General features: G+C 52.4%; 1 protein-coding gene across 1 annotated transcript in view; it reads right to left on the bottom strand.

The window, feature by feature from the left end:
- The window catches only part of LOC139413429 (WD repeat containing planar cell polarity effector), a 170,229-nt gene that overhangs the window by 103,064 nt on the left and 49,145 nt on the right, over positions 1 to 18,020 (bottom strand). The window contains exons 2-4 of the mRNA XM_071160802.1: positions 13,134 to 13,218; positions 4,089 to 4,133; positions 2,435 to 2,485 (exon numbers count right to left, since the gene is read on the bottom strand). Coding sequence (XP_071016903.1) covers positions 2,435 to 2,485; positions 4,089 to 4,133; positions 13,134 to 13,194 — 157 coding nt within the window. The 5' untranslated portion in view covers positions 13,195 to 13,218. The remainder of the gene's footprint in view (positions 1 to 2,434; positions 2,486 to 4,088; positions 4,134 to 13,133; positions 13,219 to 18,020) is intronic.

Below are 18,020 nucleotides of genomic sequence, written 5' to 3'. Positions count from 1 at the left end.
TCTCTACCCCAGAGTCTCTGAGAGTAGCCAGCCAGCCAGCCAGTAACACTCTCCTACAGTTATCTCTACCCCAGAGTCTCTGAGAGTAGCCAGTCAGCCAGCCAGCCAGCCAGCCAGTCAGCCAGCCAGCCAGCCAGCCAGTCAGCCAGCCAGTCAGCCAGTCAGTCAGCCAGCCAGTCAGCCAGCCAGCCAGCCAGCCAGCCAGTCAGCCAGTCAGCCAGCCAGTAACACTCTCCTACAGTTATCTCTACCCCAGAGTCTCTGAGAGTAGCCAGCCAGCCAGACAGCCAGCCAGCCAGCCAGTAACACTCTCCTACAGTTATCTCTACCCCAGAGTCTCTGAGAGTAGCCAGCCAGCCAGCCAGCCAGTAACACTCTCCTACAGTTATCTCTACCCCAGGGTCTCTGAGAGTAGCGAACCAGCCAGCCAGCCAGCCAGTAACACTCTCCTACAGTTATCTCTACCCCAGAGTCTCTGAGAGTAGCCAGCCAGCCAGCCAGCCAGTAACACTCTCCTACAGTTATCTCTACCCCAGAGTCTCTGAGCCAGCCAGCCAGCCAGCCAGCTACAGTTATCTCTACCCCAGAGTCTCTGAGAGTAGCCAGCCAGCCAGCCAGACAGCCAGTAACACTCTCCTACAGTTATCTCTACCCCAGAGTCTCTGAGAGTAGCCAGCCAGCCAGCCAGCCAGTAACACTCTCCTACAGTTATCTCTACCCCAGAGTCTCTGAGAGTAGCCAGCCAGCCAGCCAGCCAGCCAGTAACACTCTCCCCCAGCCTCTGTGGGAAGACAAACTCAAAGTTAGCAGAACACATCTAAATACACAGGCCACTTGAAACTACCTCGTTCCACACACAAACCCCGTCATTTCCCCATACTCTCCCCATCGCTCCCTCCCACTGGCAGAGAGAGAGAGAGAAGGAAAACAACTTTAAAAAGTTAATTGAATTCTGGGGCCTAGTCCTTCCCTGTGCATATACATGAGCGTTAATATGGAAGGTAAGGAGGTCTGCTTTTTCAAGATGGCGTAATCGTTTCCCCATCAGTTTTCCCCTCCTCCTCTCTATTTAAATATGAAGTATTAAGAGACGTAGTCTCCCTTCTACAACCAGTGGGAGTGGGGAAGCTGATACATGCAAATGAGGTAGCAGGGAGAGGGAGGGCAGGGGGACGGGTGTTTGATCCTGATAAGGGTGTCTGTATTCCCCTCCTGGGCGAGAGAGAGGAAGAGATGGGGGGAGGGAGAAAGAGAGAGAGGAAGAGATGGGGAGAGAAAGAAAGAGAGAGAGGAAGAGATGGGGAGAGAGAGGGAGAGAGAGGAAGAGATGGGGAGAGAGGAAGAGATGGGGAGAGAGAGAGGAAGAGATGGGGAGAAAGAGCAAGAGATGGGGAGAGAGGGAGAGAGAGAGGAAGAGATGTGGAGAGAGAGGGAGAGAGAGGGGAAGAGATGGGGAGAGAGGGGGAGAGAGAGGAAGAGATGGGGAGAGAGATGGGGAGAGAGAGGGAGAGAGAGAGGAAGAGATGGGGAGAGAGAGGGAGAGAGAGAGGAAGAGATGGGGAGAGAGGGGGAGAGAGAGGGGAAGAGATGGGGAGAGAGGGGGAGAGAGAGGAAGAGATGGGGAGAGAGATGGGGAAAGAGAGGGAGAGAGAGAGGAAGAGATGGGGAGAGAAAGAGGAAGAGATGGGGAGAGAGAGAAAGAGAGAGTAAGAGATGGGGAGAGAGAGGGAGAGAGAGGAAGACATGGGGAGAGAGGGAGAGAAGGGGAGAGAGGAAGAGATGGGGAGAGAGAGAGAGGGGGAGAGAGGAAGAGATGGGGAGAGAGAGAAAGAGAGAGAGGAAGAGATGGGGAGAGAGAAAGAGATGGGGAGAGAGAGAAAGATATAGAGGGAGAGATGGGGAGAGAGAGATGAGAGAGAAAGAGATGAGATGAGAAATGAGAAAGAGAGATATATTAATAGTAGAGACAGAGAGAGATGAGAAGAGAGAAAGACGAATGAGTAGAGAGAGAGAGTCAGGTTGACTGACTAGCTAAGAATTACTACATGGAAACTGGTCATCCTGGTGTGATGGTGATTAGGTTCCTAATGGTGCCACTCTGGGGTGGACGTTTGGACTGGGGAGAACACACACACACACACACACACACACAGACACAGACACACACACACACACACACACACACACACTCTCAACCAGTCCCCACTTCCTCCCAACCCCCTAAATACCACACTTGACCTGTTATTCAACCTATTCCAACACAACCTCACTACAACATCACCCACCCCAAATTATCTCACTTCTCCTGAACTCCCTTCTGCCTCAACATAGTACAATTTAACCCACCAAAATACTATCACCTACGGCTTGTTATAATGTTAGTTGTTTCTGCATGAGGTTTGTGTTGTCAGGGCAGTGATTTGAAAGGACTTACATTCAGAGAAATCCTGTTTGTCAGTGTAGTAGTGGTGCTCTGATGGGACGGCTGCAAGAAAGAGGAGAGAACTGGAGGTCAAAAACAACGAGGTACACTGTTCCACTGTTCTACTGTCCTACTGTCCTGTTGTTCTACTGTTCTACTGTTCTGCTGTTCTACTGTTCTACTGTTCTGCTGTTCCGCTGTTCCGCTGTTCCACTGTTCTGCTGTTCCGCTGTTCCGCTGTTCTGCTGTTCCGCTGTTCCGCTGTTCCACTGTTCTACTGTTCTGCTGTTCTGCTGTTCCGCTGTTCCGCTGTTCCACTGTTCTACTGTTCCACTGTTCCACTGTTCTACTGTTCTACTGTTCTACTGTTCCACTGTTCTACTGTTCTACTGTTCCACTGTTCTACTGTTCTACTGTTCCACTGTTCTACTGTTCTACTGTTCTACTGTTCCACTGTTCCGCTGTTCCGCTGTTCTACTGTTCTACTGTTCCACTGTTCTACTGTTCTACTGTTCCACTGTTCTACTGTTCCACTGTTCTACTGTTCTACTGTTCTACTGTTCCGCTGTTCTACTGTTCCACTGTTCTACTGTTCTACTGTTCCACTGTTCTACTGTTCTACTGTCCTACTGTTCTACTGTTCTACTGTTCCACTGTTCTACTGTTCTACTGTTTCAGGTGTATGCTGTGTACGTGTCAGTGTTGTCTATGTGTCAAGAAAGGATTTGTGTGTGTGTGCGTGTGTGTGTGTGTGTGTTTCCAGGTGGGACAGGAGCAGCAAGCCAGTGCTAAACAGGGCCCCTCCAATCTGACCAGTCGACAGCCTAGCCCAAGCCTCCTCACTCAGCCGCCGGGAGCAGGAAAGTCGCCTGTCTGGTAGGATCTGGTAGGCCCCGCTGGCAGTTTAGCCCACTTCCAGGATTAGTGGCCCCTAATCAGATAAGAGGCTGAGAGGACACCCAGACACAGCCACCTGCTTCAGGACAGAGTAGGAGTAGCCCCTAGTGCCCCACACGCTGATCCAAGGTCAGTTTAGTGGTTTCGCCCCCTACAGTTAAGGTCAGGGGGGAGCTGATCCTAGAGCTGAGGGTCAGTGCGGGGAGGAGGAGCTGATTCCTAGATCTGAGGGTCTGGGGGGTGGGGAGTGGGAGCTGATCCTAGATCTGTGCCTAAGGGGTGAGGGACAGGAAGGGGGGGGGGGGTCCCTTAGTAATTCTAATGAGCCTGGGACTCCCTCTTGTGGAAAGAACGGTGTCTTACATTTGAGGTTGATATCAGTGTGTGTGTGTGTGTGTGTGTGTGTGTGTGTGTGTGTGTGTGTGTGTGTGTGTGTGTGTGTGTGTGTGTGTGCGTGTGTGTGTGTTAATAAAGGCTATTATCAATTTGCACAGCTTAAATTAGCCGACGCGATGTGGTACTCTCTGCTCTCTCTCTCTCCTTTGTTCTCCCTCCTCCTCTCTTCTCCTCCACTGAGATATCAAGACATCCTTCTGTAATCCTCCAAATGAAATGGCTTTGAGCAAGAGCATCATCTCACTGAAGATGGACAAGAGACGTGCAGCTGCTCAACATGCAGACGTGTGTGTGTGTGTGTGTGTGTGTGTGTGTGTGTGTGTGTGTGTGTGTGTGGTGGAAATAGGAACATATACATTCTAAACATATTTACCTGGCTCTCCTTTGTCATAGTACTGATAGGTGCCAATATCTGTATCTGTGTGCAGAGAGAGAAAGAATGAGAGAGAGAGATGGAAGGAGAGAGAGAGAGATGGATAGAGAGAGAGAGAGACGCAGAGAGAGAGAGATGGAAGGAGAGAGAGAAAGAGATGGATAGAGAGAGAGACACAGAGAGAGAGAGAGATGGAAGGAGAGAGAGAAAGAGATAGATAGAGAGAGAGAGAGAGAGAAGCAGAGAGAGAGATGGAAGGAGAGAGAGAAAGAGATGGATAGAGAGAGAGACGCAGAGAGAGAGAGAGAGAGAGAGAGAGAGAGAGAGAGACGTAGAGAGAGAGAGAGAGAGATCACCGGTCTGTCAGAAAAACGGACAGATCAGCAATTTCTCACCACGGGATAAACAATCACTATCAGCTAGTGTCCTGTCCCTTCTGCCTGCACTCCGTTCCAGATAACGAGGGGGGGAGGGAGGCTGGAAGGATGGAGGGAGAGAGGGAGGAGGGAAGGAGAGAGGGAGGGGAATAGAAGAGGAGGGAGAGGGAGGGAGGGATAGAGGAGGAAGGAGGGAGGGCTAGAGGAGGAAGGATGGAGGGAATATAGGAGGAGGGAGGGATAAAGGGAGGGGAATAGAAGAGGAGGGAGGGAGGGGAATAGAAGAGGAGGGAGGGAGGGAGGCATAGAGGGAGGGAGGGAAATAGAAGAGGGGGGAGGGAGGGAGGGAGGGAGGGAGGGAGGGAGGGAGGGAGGGAGGGAGGGAGGGAGGGAGGGAGGGAGGGAGGGAGGGAGGGAGGGAGGGAGGGGGAATAGCGGGATATAATACTGATGAAGAGAGAAGCCTCTGTAACCCCTCTTCACCTCCAGGACAGACTCCATCCCACATATGCCTAGTTGCACCTAATCAACACACACACACCTCTACCCCTAAACTGCTGAGACTAGACTTTCATTGGGTGTTATTAGCGACGGCCCAAACTCCGGGCCAGGCCAGGATTCTCACAGCACATCACTATTTTATCACGTCCTCTCTTCTGCTGCTGCTGAGGCGTGTGTGTGTGTGTGTGTGTCTTCTGCTCCTTAGAACAGGTCACACTAATAAAGGGGGAGCGCTGACACACACACACACACACACGCACACACACACACACACACACACACACACACACTTGTATCAACAGTCTCATACAGTCATATTCCTTTCATAGTATTTCCATCTGTCCTGTTTGATATGTATCCTCCAGACAGGTAACTAGGATTTTGGGCGGATGTATACTGTACAGACAGGGGTTGGCAGGGAGCGTCACGCCTCACCACCCCAAGCCACCATCCCGATATATCCCTCCACCCAACGTTTGCTCTGATAGCAAAAAACACTAAGTCAGAAACAAACTAATATAACCACGACACACACACCTGTCACACACACACACACACACACACACATACACGGTTTGGCCTCAGAGACACTATCTCCACCTGAAGCTTACCAGACTGGAACAGAAGAGACTGAAGGGAAGCTAAACAAGGAAAATCACATTTATTTCTCTCTCTGTGACTGAAAAGATGAACAGATAGGCGTGGAGATGGGAGACAGCAACTGTCAACCCCGACTCAAACTTAGGCCCCACCCACAAGGTCATAAAGGCCAGTGGTTGGTTGGCGGTCATCGTAAGCCTAGAGCATAGACCGCAATTGAATAGTAAAAGTCTGATTCAGAATTGAGATGATTGGTTCATTCAGAATGTGTTACATTATTAATATACAGTATCTAATATTAGCAGACGCTTTTATCCAAAGCTCCTTACAGTCATGTCTGCATACCTTTTACATATGGGGGGCCCCAGCGGGAATTGAACCCATGACCCTAGCGTAGAAAGAGCAATGCTCTACCAACTGAGCTAGAGGACCATTAATTTATATCAATGGGAGACTGGCTCACGTCAATGGGAGACTGGCTCACGTCAATGGGAGACAGGCTCACGTCAATGGGAGACAGGCTCACGTCAATGGGAGACAGCCTCACGTCAATGGGAGACTGGCTCACGTCAATGGGAGACAGGGGGCGAGACAGGCTCGTGTCAATGGGAGACAGCCTCACGTCAATGGGAGACAGCCTAACGTCAATGGGAGACAGACTCACGTCAATGGGAGACAGGCTCGTGTCAATGGGAGACAGCCTCACGTCAATGGGAGACAGCCTAACGTCAATGGGAGACAGACTCACGTCAATGGGAGACAGCCTCACGTCAATGGGAGACAGGCTCACGTCAATGGGAGACAGCCTCACGTCAATGAGAGACAGGCTCACGTCAATGGGAGACAGCCTAACGTCAATGGGAGACAGACTCACGTCAATGGGAGACAGCCTCACGTCAATGGGAGACAGCCTCACGTCAATGGGAGACAGCCTCACGTCAATGGGAGACAGGCTCACGTCAATGGGAGACAGCCTCACGTCAATGAGAGACAGCCTCACGTCAATGAGAGACAGCCTCACGTCAATGGGAGACAGCCTCACGTCAATGAGAGACAGGCTCACGTCAATGGGAGACAGCCTCACGTCAATGGGAGACAGCCTCACGTCAATGAGAGACAGGCTCACGTCAATGGGAGACAGCCTCACGTCAATGGGAGACAGCCTCACGTCAATGAGAGACAGGCTCACGTCAATGGGAGACAGCCTCACGTCAATGGGAGACAGCCTCACGTCAATGGGAGACAGGCTCACGTCAATGGGAGACAGCCTCACGTCAATGGGAGACAGGCTCACGTCAATGGGAGACAGGCTCACATCAATGGGAGACAGCCTCACGTCAATGGGAGACAGCCTCACGTCAATGGGAGACAGCCTCACATCAATGGGAGACAGGCTCACGTCAATGGGAGACAGGCTCACGTCAATGGGAGACAGGCTCACATCAATGGGAGACAGCCTCACGTCAATGGGAGACAGCCTCACGTCAATGGGAGACAGCCTCACATCAATGGGAGACAGGCTCACGTCAATGAGAGACAGGCTCACGTCAATGGGAGACAGGCTCACGTCAATGGGAGACAGGCTCACGTCAATGAGAGACAGGCTCACGTCAATGGGAGACAGCCTCACGTCAATGGGAGACAGCCTCACGTCAATGGGAGACAGCCTCACGTCAATGGGAGACAGGCTCACGTCAATGGGAGACAGACTCACGTCAATGGGAGACAGGCTCACGTCAATGGGAGACATGCTCACGTCAATGGGAGACAGCCTCACGTCAATGGGAGACAGGCTCACGTCAATGGGAGACAGCCTCACGTCAATGGGAGACAGCCTCACGTCAATGGGAGACAGGCTCACGTCAATGGGAGACAGCCTCACGTCAATGGGAGACAGCCTCACGTCAATGGGAGACAGCCTCACGTCAATGGGAGACAGCCTCACGTCAATGGGAGACAGGCTCACGTCAATGGGAGACAGCCTCACGTCAATGGGAGACAGGCTCACGTCAATGGGAGACAGCCTCACGTCAATGGGAGACAGCCTCACGTCAATGGGAGACAGCCTCACGTCAATGGGAGACAGCCTCACGTCAATGGGAGACAGGCTCACGTCAATGGGAGACAGCCTCACGTCAATGGGAGACAGCCTCACGTCAATGGGAGACAGCCTCACGTCAATGGGAGACAGCCTCACGTCAATGGGAGACAGGCTCACGTCAATGGGAGACAGACTCACGTCAATGGGAGACAGGCTCACGTCAATGGGAGACAGCCTCACGTCAATGGGAGACAGGCTCACGTCAATGGGAGACAGCCTCACGTCAATGGGAGACAGCCTCACGTCAATGGGAGACAGCCTCACGTCAATGGGAGACAGCCTCACGTCAATGGGAGACAGGCTCACGTCAATGGGAGACAGCCTCACGTCAATGGGAGACAGCCTCACGTCAATGGGAGACAGGCTCACGTCAATGGGAGACAGCCTCACGTCAATGGGAGACAGCCTCACGTCAATGGGAGACAGCCTCACGTCAATGGGAGACAGCCTCACGTCAATGGGAGACAGCCTCACGTCAATGGGAGACAGCCTCACGTCAATGGGAGACAGGTCAATGGGAGACAGCCTCACGTCAATGGGAGACAGCCTCACGTCAATGGGAGACAGCCTCACGTCAATGGGAGACAGCCTCACGTCAATGGGAGACAGCCTCACGTCAATGGGAGACAGGCTCACGTCAATGGGAGACAGCCTCACGTCAATGGGAGACAGGCTCACGTCAATGGGAGACAGCCTCACGTCAATGGGAGACAGCCTCACGTCAATGGGAGACAGCCTCACGTCAATGGGAGACAGCCTCACGTCAATGGGAGACAGGCTCACGTCAATGGGAGACAGCCTCACGTCAATGGGAGACAGGCTCACGTCAATGGGAGACAGCCTCACGTCAATGGGAGACAGCCTCACGTCAATGGGAGACAGCCTCACGTCAATGGGAGACAGCCTCACGTCAATGGGAGACAGCCTCACGTCAATGGGAGACAGCCTCACGTCAATGGGAGACAGCCTCACGTCAATGGGAGACAGCCTCACGTCAATGGGAGACAGCCTCACGTCAATGGGAGACAGCCTCACGTCAATGGGAGACAGCCTCACGTCAATGGGAGACAGCCTCACGTCAATGGGAGAGCCTCACGTCAATGGGAGACAGCCTCACGTCAATGGGAGACAGCCTCACGTCAATGGGAGACAGCCTCACGTCAATGGGAGACAGCCTCACGTCAATGGGAGAGCTCACGTCAATGGGAGACAGGCTCACGTCAATGGGAGACAGCCTCACGTCAATGGGAGACAGGCTCACGTCAATGGGAGACAGCCTCACGTCAATGGGAGACAGCCTCACGTCAATGGGAGACAGCCTCACGTCAATGAGAGACAGCCTCACGTCAATGGGAGACAGGCTCACGTCAATGGGAGACAGGCTCACGTCAATGGGAGACTGGCTCACGTCAATGGGAGACAGCCTCACGTCAATGGGAGACAGCCTCACGTCAATGGGAGACAGCCTCACGTCAATGGGAGACAGCCTCACGTCAATGGGAGACAGCCTCACGTCAATGGGAGACAGCCTCACGTCAATGGGAGACAGCCTCACGTCAATGGGAGACAGCCTCACGTCAATGGGAGACAGCCTCACGTCAATGGGAGACAGCCTCACGTCAATGGGAGACAGCCTCACGTCAATGGGAGACAGCCTCACGTCAATGGGAGACAGCCTCACGTCAATGGGAGACAGGCTCACGTCAATGGGAGACAGCCTCACGTCAATGGGAGACAGGCTCACGTCAATGGGAGACAGCCTCACGTCAATGGGAGACAGACTCACGTCAATGGGAGACAGCCTCACGTCAATGGGAGACAGCCTCACGTCAATGGGAGACAGCCTCACGTCAATGGGAGACAGGCTCACGTCAATGGGAGACAGCCTCACGTCAATGGGAGACAGCCTCACGTCAATGGGAGACAGACTCACGTCAATGGGAGACAGCCTCACGTCAATGGGAGACAGCCTCACGTCAATGGGAGACAGCCTCACGTCAATGGGAGACAGCCTCACGTCAATGGGAGACAGCCTCACGTCAATGGGAGACAGCCTCACGTCAATGGGAGACAGCCTCACGTCAATGGGAGACAGCCTCACGTCAATGGGAGACAGACTCACGTCAATGGGAGACAGCCTCACGTCAATGGGAGACAGCCTCACGTCAATGGGAGACAGCCTCACGTCAATGGGAGACAGCCTCACGTCAATGGGAGACAGCCTCACGTCAATGGGAGACAGCCTCACGTCAATGGGAGACAGCCTCACGTCAATGGGAGAGCTCACGTCAGACTCACGTCAATGGGAGACAGACTCACGTCAATGGGAGACAGCCTCACGTCAATGGGAGACAGGCTCACGTCAATGGGAGACAGCCTCACGTCAATGGGAGACAGGCTCACGTCAATGGGAGACAGGCTCACGTCAATGGGAGACAGCCTCACGTCAATGGGAGACAGCCTCACGTCAATGAGAGACAGGCTCACGTCAATGGGAGACAGCCTCACGTCAATGGGAGACAGACTCACGTCAATGGGAGACAGCCTCACGTCAATGGGAGACAGCCTCACGTCAATGGGAGACAGCCTCACGTCAATGGGAGACAGGCTCACGTCAATGGGAGACAGGCTCACGTCAATGAGAGACAGGCTCACGTCAATGGGAGACAGGCTCACGTCAATGGGAGACAGGCTCACGTCAATGGGAGACAGCCTCACGTCAATGGGAGACAGCCTCACGTCAATGGGAGACAGCCTCACGTCAATGGGAGACAGGCTCACGTCAATGGGAGACAGGCTCACGTCAATGGGAGACAGCCTCACATCAATGGGAGACAGCCTCACGTCAATGGGAGACAGGCTCACGTCAATGGGAGACAGCCTCACGTCAATGGGAGACAGGCTCACGTCAATGGGAGACAGCCTCACGTCAATGGGAGACAGGCTCACGTCAATGGGAGACAGGCTCACGTCAATGGGAGACAGCCTCACAATGGGAGACAGGCTCACGTCAATGGGAGACAGGCTCACGTCAATGGGAGACAGCCTCACGTCAATGGGAGACAGACAGCCTCACGTCAATGGGAGACAGGCTCACGTCAATGGGAGACAGCCTCACGTCAATGGGAGACAGGCTCGTGTCAATGGGAGACAGGCTCACGTCAATGGGAGACAGGCTCACGTCAATGGGAGACAGCCTCACGTCAATGGGAGACAGCCTCACGTCAATGGGAGACAGGCTCACGTGGGAGACAGCCTCACGTGGGAGACAGGCTCACGTCAATGGGAGACAGGCTCACGTCAATGGGAGACAGCCTCACGTCAATGGGAGACAGGCTCACGTCAATGGGAGACAGCCTCACGTCAATGGGAGACAGGCTCGTGTCAATGGGAGACAGGCTCACGTCAATGGGAGACAGCCTCACGTCAATGGGAGACAGGCTCACGTCAATGGGAGACAGCCTCACGTCAATGGGAGACAGGCTCACGTCAATGGGAGACAGGCTCACGTCAATGGGAGACAGCCTCACGTCAATGGGAGACAGGCTCGTGTCAATGGGAGACAGGCTCACGTCAATGGGAGACAGCCTCACGTCAATGGGAGACAGTATACACTACCATTCAAAGGTTTGGGGTCATTTAGAAATGTCCTTGTTTTTGAAAGAAAATCTATCTTTTTGTCCATTAAAATAACATCAAATTGATCAGAAATACAGTGTAGACATTGTTAATGTTGTAAATGACTATTGTAGCTGGAAATGGCTGACTTTTAATGGAATATCTACATAGGCGTACAGAGGCCCATTATCAGCAACCATCTCTCCTGTGTTCCAATGGCACGTTGTGTTAGCTAATCCAAGTTTATCATTTTAAAAGGCAAATTGATCATTAGAAAACCCTTTTGCAATTATGTTAGCACAGCTAAAAACTGTTCTGATTAAAGAAGCAATACAACTGGCCTTCTTTAGACTAGTTGAGTATCTGGAGCATCAGCATTTGTGAGTTCAATTACAGGCTCAAAATGTCCAGAAACAAAGACCGAAGATCTCGAACGCTCTGTACTACTCCCTTCACAGAACAGTGTAAACTGTCTCTAACCAGAATAGAAAGAGGAGTGGGAGGCCCCGGTGCACAACTGAGCAAGAGGACAAGTACATTACAGTGTCTAGTTTGAGAAACAGACGCCTCACAAGTCCTCAACTGGCAGCTTCATTAAATAGTATCTGCAAAACACCAGTCTCAACGTCAACAGTGAAGAGGCGACTCCGGGATGCTGGCCTTCTAAGTAGGACAATTCCAAGTGACCCCAAACTCTTGAACGGTAGTGTATGTCAATGGGAGACAGACAGACACATGTCAATGGGAGACAGACAGACACATGTCAATGGGAGACAGACACATGTCAATGGGAGACAGACACATGTCAATGGGAGACAGACAGACACATGTCAATGGGAGACAGACAGACACATGTCAATGGGAGACAGACACATGTCAATGGGAGACAGACAGACACATGTCAATGGAAGACAGACAGACACATGTCAATGGGAGACAGACAGACACATGTCAATGGGAGACAGACAGACACATGTCAATGGGAGACAGACACATGTCAATGGGAGACAGACACATGTCAATGGGAGACAGACACATGTCAATGGGAGACAGACAGACACATGTCAATGGGAGACAGACACATGTCAATGGGAGACAGACACATGTCAATGGGAGACAGACACATGTCAATGGGAGACAGACAGACACATGTCAATGGGAGACAGACAGACACATGTCAATGGGAGACAGACACATGTCAATGGGAGACAGACAGACACGTGTCAATGGGAGACAGACAGACACATGTCAATGGGAGACAGACACATGTCAATGGGAGACAGACAGACACATGTCAATGGGAGACAGACAGACACATGTCAATGGGAGACAGACACATGTCAATGGGAGACAGACAGACACATGTCAATGGGAGACAGACAGACACATGTCAATGGGAGACAGACACATGTCAATGGGAGACAGACAGACACATGTCAATGGGAGACAGACAGACACATGTCAATGGGAGACAGACACATGTCAATGGGAGAAATGTGAGTTAATTGGATAGAACGTACAAGTTCAGAACCAGAAGTCTTAAATGTATTTGATCAGAAAGAATTGACATTAAATAAAATAATAAAATAATGAATTTGAAGAATTGAAGAGCTCTGTATACGTGTTATTTAATAGGATCTCTATGTAGAGATGAGAGAGAGAAGCAGATATATAGATAGATAATGTAAAAATGTTCACACACACAAGTGTCGTAATACATTCCACTTGTAGTGATCTGCTGGAGGACCAACAGTGAATCTGTCTCTAAAACAGACAAACAAACCTCTGACTTGTAGTGAGCTGCTGGAGGACCAACAGTGAATCTGTCTCTAAAACAGACAAACAAACCTCTGACTTGTAGTGAGCTGCTGGAGGACCAACAGTGAAGCTCGGCCAGGCAGAACGCCATCTGACGGAGGAGAGGAACCCGAGACTGCAGAGAGAGGAGGGGAAAGGAGGGAACGAGTGAAATCAGGAGAAAAAGGGGAGACAAAACAACATGACAGATACACCTGTAGTGGTGATGAACACGGGGGGGTTACATAGAGGGTGCTCAGGGTCTCACACACACACACACACACACACACACACACACACACACACACGTGAACTCTAAGAAGGCCCTGCTATAGTACACACACACACGCACACACACACACACACACACACACACACACACACACACACACACACACACACACACACACACACACACACACACACACACACACACACACACACACACACACACACACACATGAACTCTAAGAAGGCCCTGCTATAGTACACACATCATAGGTAGTGGGGGGCAGGTAACCTGTCGGTTAGAGAGAAAGGTCCTTAGTTTGAATCCCCGAGCCGACCAGGTGAAATATCTGTCAATGTGCCCTTGAGCAAGGCACTTAACCTTCATTGCTCCTGGGTCAACGTTGATAATATCTGACCCGGGCTGTGACCCCACTCTCTGCTGGGATATGCAAAAAAAATTCTAACATTTACATTAGTGAAATATACGCACCCAGCAAATGATTATGTATTAGTGATGAAGAACCTATCATTCCACACACATCACTGTCTGTTGATGAAGAGGACAAATCTCTCTCCCCACATCATCTCTCTCTCTCTCTCTCTCTTTTCCTCCCTTGCTCCATCCCTCTCTCATCCATGACCAGGTTACTGCTGAGGGTGGACTCTCTCTTCCTTTCCCTCCCTCCCTCCCTCCCTCCCTCCCTCCCTCCCTCCCTCCCTCCCTCCCTCCCTCCCTCCATAATGCTGAGAGTGGACTCTCTCTTCCCTCCCTCCCTCCCTCCCTCCCTCCCTCCCTCCCTCCATAATGCTGAGGGTGGACTCTCTCTTCCTTTCCCTCCCTCCCTCCCTCCCTCCCTCCCTCCCTCCCTCCCTCCCTCCCTCCCTCCCTCCCTCCCTCCCTCCATAATGCTGAGGATGGACTCTCCTTCCCTTTCTCTTTCTCTCCTGATCCCTCCCTCCCTCCCTCCCTCCCTCCATCTCCCTCGCTCCATATTGCTGAGGCTGAACTCTCTCTTATCTCTGTCCCTTGCTCCTGCTGTGGGGAAATAAACTCTCACTCCACCACTCACCTCCAACACACACACACACAACACACACACACACAACACACACAACCTCCCTACAAAATAATAAACAGATAAACATGGCGCCACTGAAACGCTGGGGTAGCAGCACTGCTGTATCACTGGAACTAGTTTACTGACATAAGAGGATTCTTTGTGTGTGTGTGTGTGTGTGTGTGTGTTTATGTGTGTGCTTATGTGTGAGCGTGTGTGTGTGTGTGTGTTTGCGTCCGCGTGTGTCCATAAGAGGATTCTTTGTGTGTGTGTGTGTGTGTGTGTGTGTTTGCGTCCGCGTTCATGTGTGTCCATAAGAGGATTCCTTTATCCTATAATAACCTGCTTCAACTGGAAGTCAGCCCTTTTCTGAAGGGAAACCAATATGGCCATGAAGTGAGGAAAAGGAAATCTGTCATTTAGCAAAGAGAGATAGCTGGGCGACTAGGCGTTACAGTTCAGAGGTCACATCAGAGACAGTAGTGTGGGTATACCGGAGCTACCAAAAGGTTTCTGTAGGAACGGCATGTTTACCTGGGTATCAATACATTTGGATTGTTGGATTAGACTGGGATGCACTCTGTGTCTCCGCGTCCAGTCCACACTCTGTGTCTCTGTGTCCAGTCCACACTCTGTCTCTCCGTGTCCAGTCCACACTCTGTCTCTCTGTGTCCAGTCCACACTCTGTGTCTCAGTGTCCAGTCCACACTCTGTGTCTCCGTGTCCACACTCTGTGTCTCCGTGTCTCCGTGTCCACACTCTGTGTCTCCGTGTCCACAATCTGTGTCTCAGTGTCCAGTCCATACTCTGTGTCTCCGTGTCTCCGTGTCCACACTCTGTGTCTCAGTGTCCAGTCCACACTCTGTGTCTCCGCGTCCAGTCGAAACTCTGTGTCTCAGTGTCCAGTCCACACTCTGTGTCTCCGCGTCCAGTCCACACTCTGTGTCTCTGTGTCTCAGTGTCCAGTCCACACTCTGTGTCTCTGCGTCCAGTCCACACTCTGTGTCTCAGTGTCCAGTCCACACTCTGTCTCAGTGTCCAGTCCACACTCTGTGTCTCCGCGTCCAGTCGACACTCTGTGTCTCAGTGTCCAGTCGACAATCTGTGTCTCCGTGTCCAGTCCACACTCTGTGTCTCAGTGTCCAGTCCACACTCTGTGTCTCCGTGTCCAGTCCACACTCTGTGTCTCCATGTCCACACTCTGTGTCTCAGTGTCCAGTCCACACTCTGTGTCTCAGTGTCCAGTCCACACTCTGCGTCTCCGCGTCCAGTCCACACTCTGCGTCTCTGTGTCTCAGTGTCCAGTCGACACTCTGTGTCTCTGTGGCTCAGTGTCCAGTCCACACTCTGCGTCTCTGCGTCCAGTCCACACTCTGTCTCAGTGTCCAGTCCACACTCTGTGTCTCCGTGTCCAGTCCACACTCTGTCTCAGTGTCCAGTCCACACTCTGTGTCTCCGTGTCCAGTCCACACTCTGCGTCTCCGTGTCCAGTCCACACTCTGTGTCTCAGTGTCCAGTCCACACTCTGCGTCTCAGTGTCCAGTCCACACTCTGTGTCTCAGTGTCCAGTCCACACTCTGCGTCTCAGTGTCCAGTCCACACTCTGCGTCTCAGTGTCCAGTCCACACTATGTCTCAGTGTCCAGTCCACACTCTGCGTCTCAGTGTCCAGTCCACACTCTGCATCTCCGCGTCCAGTCCACACTCTGTCTCAGTGTCCAGTCCACACTCTGTGTCTCCGTGTCCAGACCACACTCTGTGTCTCCGTGTCCAGTCCACACTCTGTGTCTCAGTGTCCAGTCCACACTCTGTGTCTCCGCGTCCAGTCCACACTCTGTGTCTCTGTGTCTCAGTGTCCAGTCCACACTCTGTCTCAGTGTCCAGTCCACACTCTGTGTCTCCGCGTCCAGTCCACACTCTGTGTCTCTGTGTCTCAGTGTCCAGTCCACACTCTGTCTCAGTGTCCAGTCAACACTCTGTGTCTCCGTGTCCAGTCCACACTCTGTGTCTCCGTGTCTCAGTGTCCAGTCGACACTCTGTGTCTCAGTGTCCAGTCGACACTCTGTCTCAGTGTCCAGTCCACACTCTGTGTCTCTGTGTCTCAGTGTCCAGTCGACACTCTGTGTCTCAGTGTCCAGTCCACACTCTGTGTCTCAGTGTCCAGTCCACACTCTGTGTCTCCGCGTCCAGTCCACACTCTGTGTCTCAGTGTCCAGTCCACACTCTGCGTCTCAGTGTCCAGTCCACACTCTGTCTCAGTGTCCAGTCCACACTCTGTGTCTCAGTGTCCAGTCCACACTCTGTCTCAGTGTCCAGTCCACACTCTGCGTCTCAGTGTCCAGTCCACACTCTGCGTCTCCGCGTCCAGTCCACACTCTGTCTCAGTGTCCAGTCCACACTCTGTCTCAGTGTCCAGTCCACACTCTGCGTCTCAGTGTCCAGTCCACACTCTGCATCTCCGCGTCCAGTCCACACTCTGTCTCAGTGTCCAGTCCACACTCTGTGTCTCCGTGTCCAGACCACACTCTGTGTCTCCGTGTCCAGACCACACTCTGTGTCTCCGTGTCCAGTCCACACTCTGTGTCTCAGTGTCCAGTCCACACTCTGTGTCTCCGCGTCCAGTCCACACTCTGTGTCTCTGTGTCTCAGTGTCCAGTCCACACTCTGTCTCAGTGTCCAGTCCACACTCTGTGTCTCTGCGTCCAGTCCACACTCTGTGTCTCTGTGTCTCAGTGTCCAGTCCACACTCTGTCTCAGTGTCCAGTCAACACTCTGTGTCTCCGTGTCCAGTCCACACTCTGTGTCTCCGTGTCTCAGTGTCCAGTCGACACTCTGTGTCTCAGTGTCCAGTCGACACTCTGTCTCAGTGTCCAGTCCACACTCTGTCTCAGTGTCCAGTCCACACTCTGTGTCTCAGTGTCCAGTCCACACTCTGTGTCTCAGTGTCCAGTCCACACTCTGTGTCTCAGTGTCCAGTCCACACTCTGTGTCTCCGCGTCCAGTCCACACTCTGTGTCTCCGCGTCCAGTCCACACTCTGTGTCTCAGTGTCCAGTCCACACTCTGCGTCTCAGTGTCCAGTCCACACTCTGTCTCAGTGTCCAGTCCACACTCTGTGTCTCCGCGTCCAGTCGACACTCTGTCTCAGTGTCCAGTCCACACTCTGTGTCTCTGTGTCTCAGTGTCCAGTCGACACTCTGTGTCTCAGTGTCCAGTCCACACTCTGTGTCTCAGTGTCCAGTCCACACTCTGTGTCTCAGTGTCCAGTCCACACTCTGTGTCTCCGCGTCCAGTCCACACTCCGTGTCTCAGTGTCCAGTCCACACTCTGCGTCTCAGTGTCCAGTCCACACTCTGTCTCAGTGTCCAGTCCACACTCTGTCTCAGTGTCCAGTCCACACTCTGTGTCTCAGTGTCCAGTCCACACTCTGTGTCTCCGCGTCCAGTCCACACTCTGTGTCTCAGTGTCCAGTCCACACTCTGTGTCTCCGTGTCCAGTCGACACTGGAGTTTGTGTGTGTGTGGTCAGGGGGCATAGTGTGTGTGTGCGGGTGTGTGAGACAGTGTGTGAGAGTCGAGGCGAGTGAGGACTAGAGAAGTGTGTGTGTGATTGTAAAGGCAGGGAATGTGTTTGTCCATGTTCACTTTGATA

This window comes from Oncorhynchus clarkii, chromosome 1 (assembly GCF_045791955.1).
Source record: "Oncorhynchus clarkii lewisi isolate Uvic-CL-2024 chromosome 1, UVic_Ocla_1.0, whole genome shotgun sequence".
In the NCBI taxonomy this organism is placed as follows: domain Eukaryota; kingdom Metazoa; phylum Chordata; class Actinopteri; order Salmoniformes; family Salmonidae; genus Oncorhynchus; species Oncorhynchus clarkii.
This window is presented reverse-complemented; position numbering and strand designations above follow the sequence as displayed.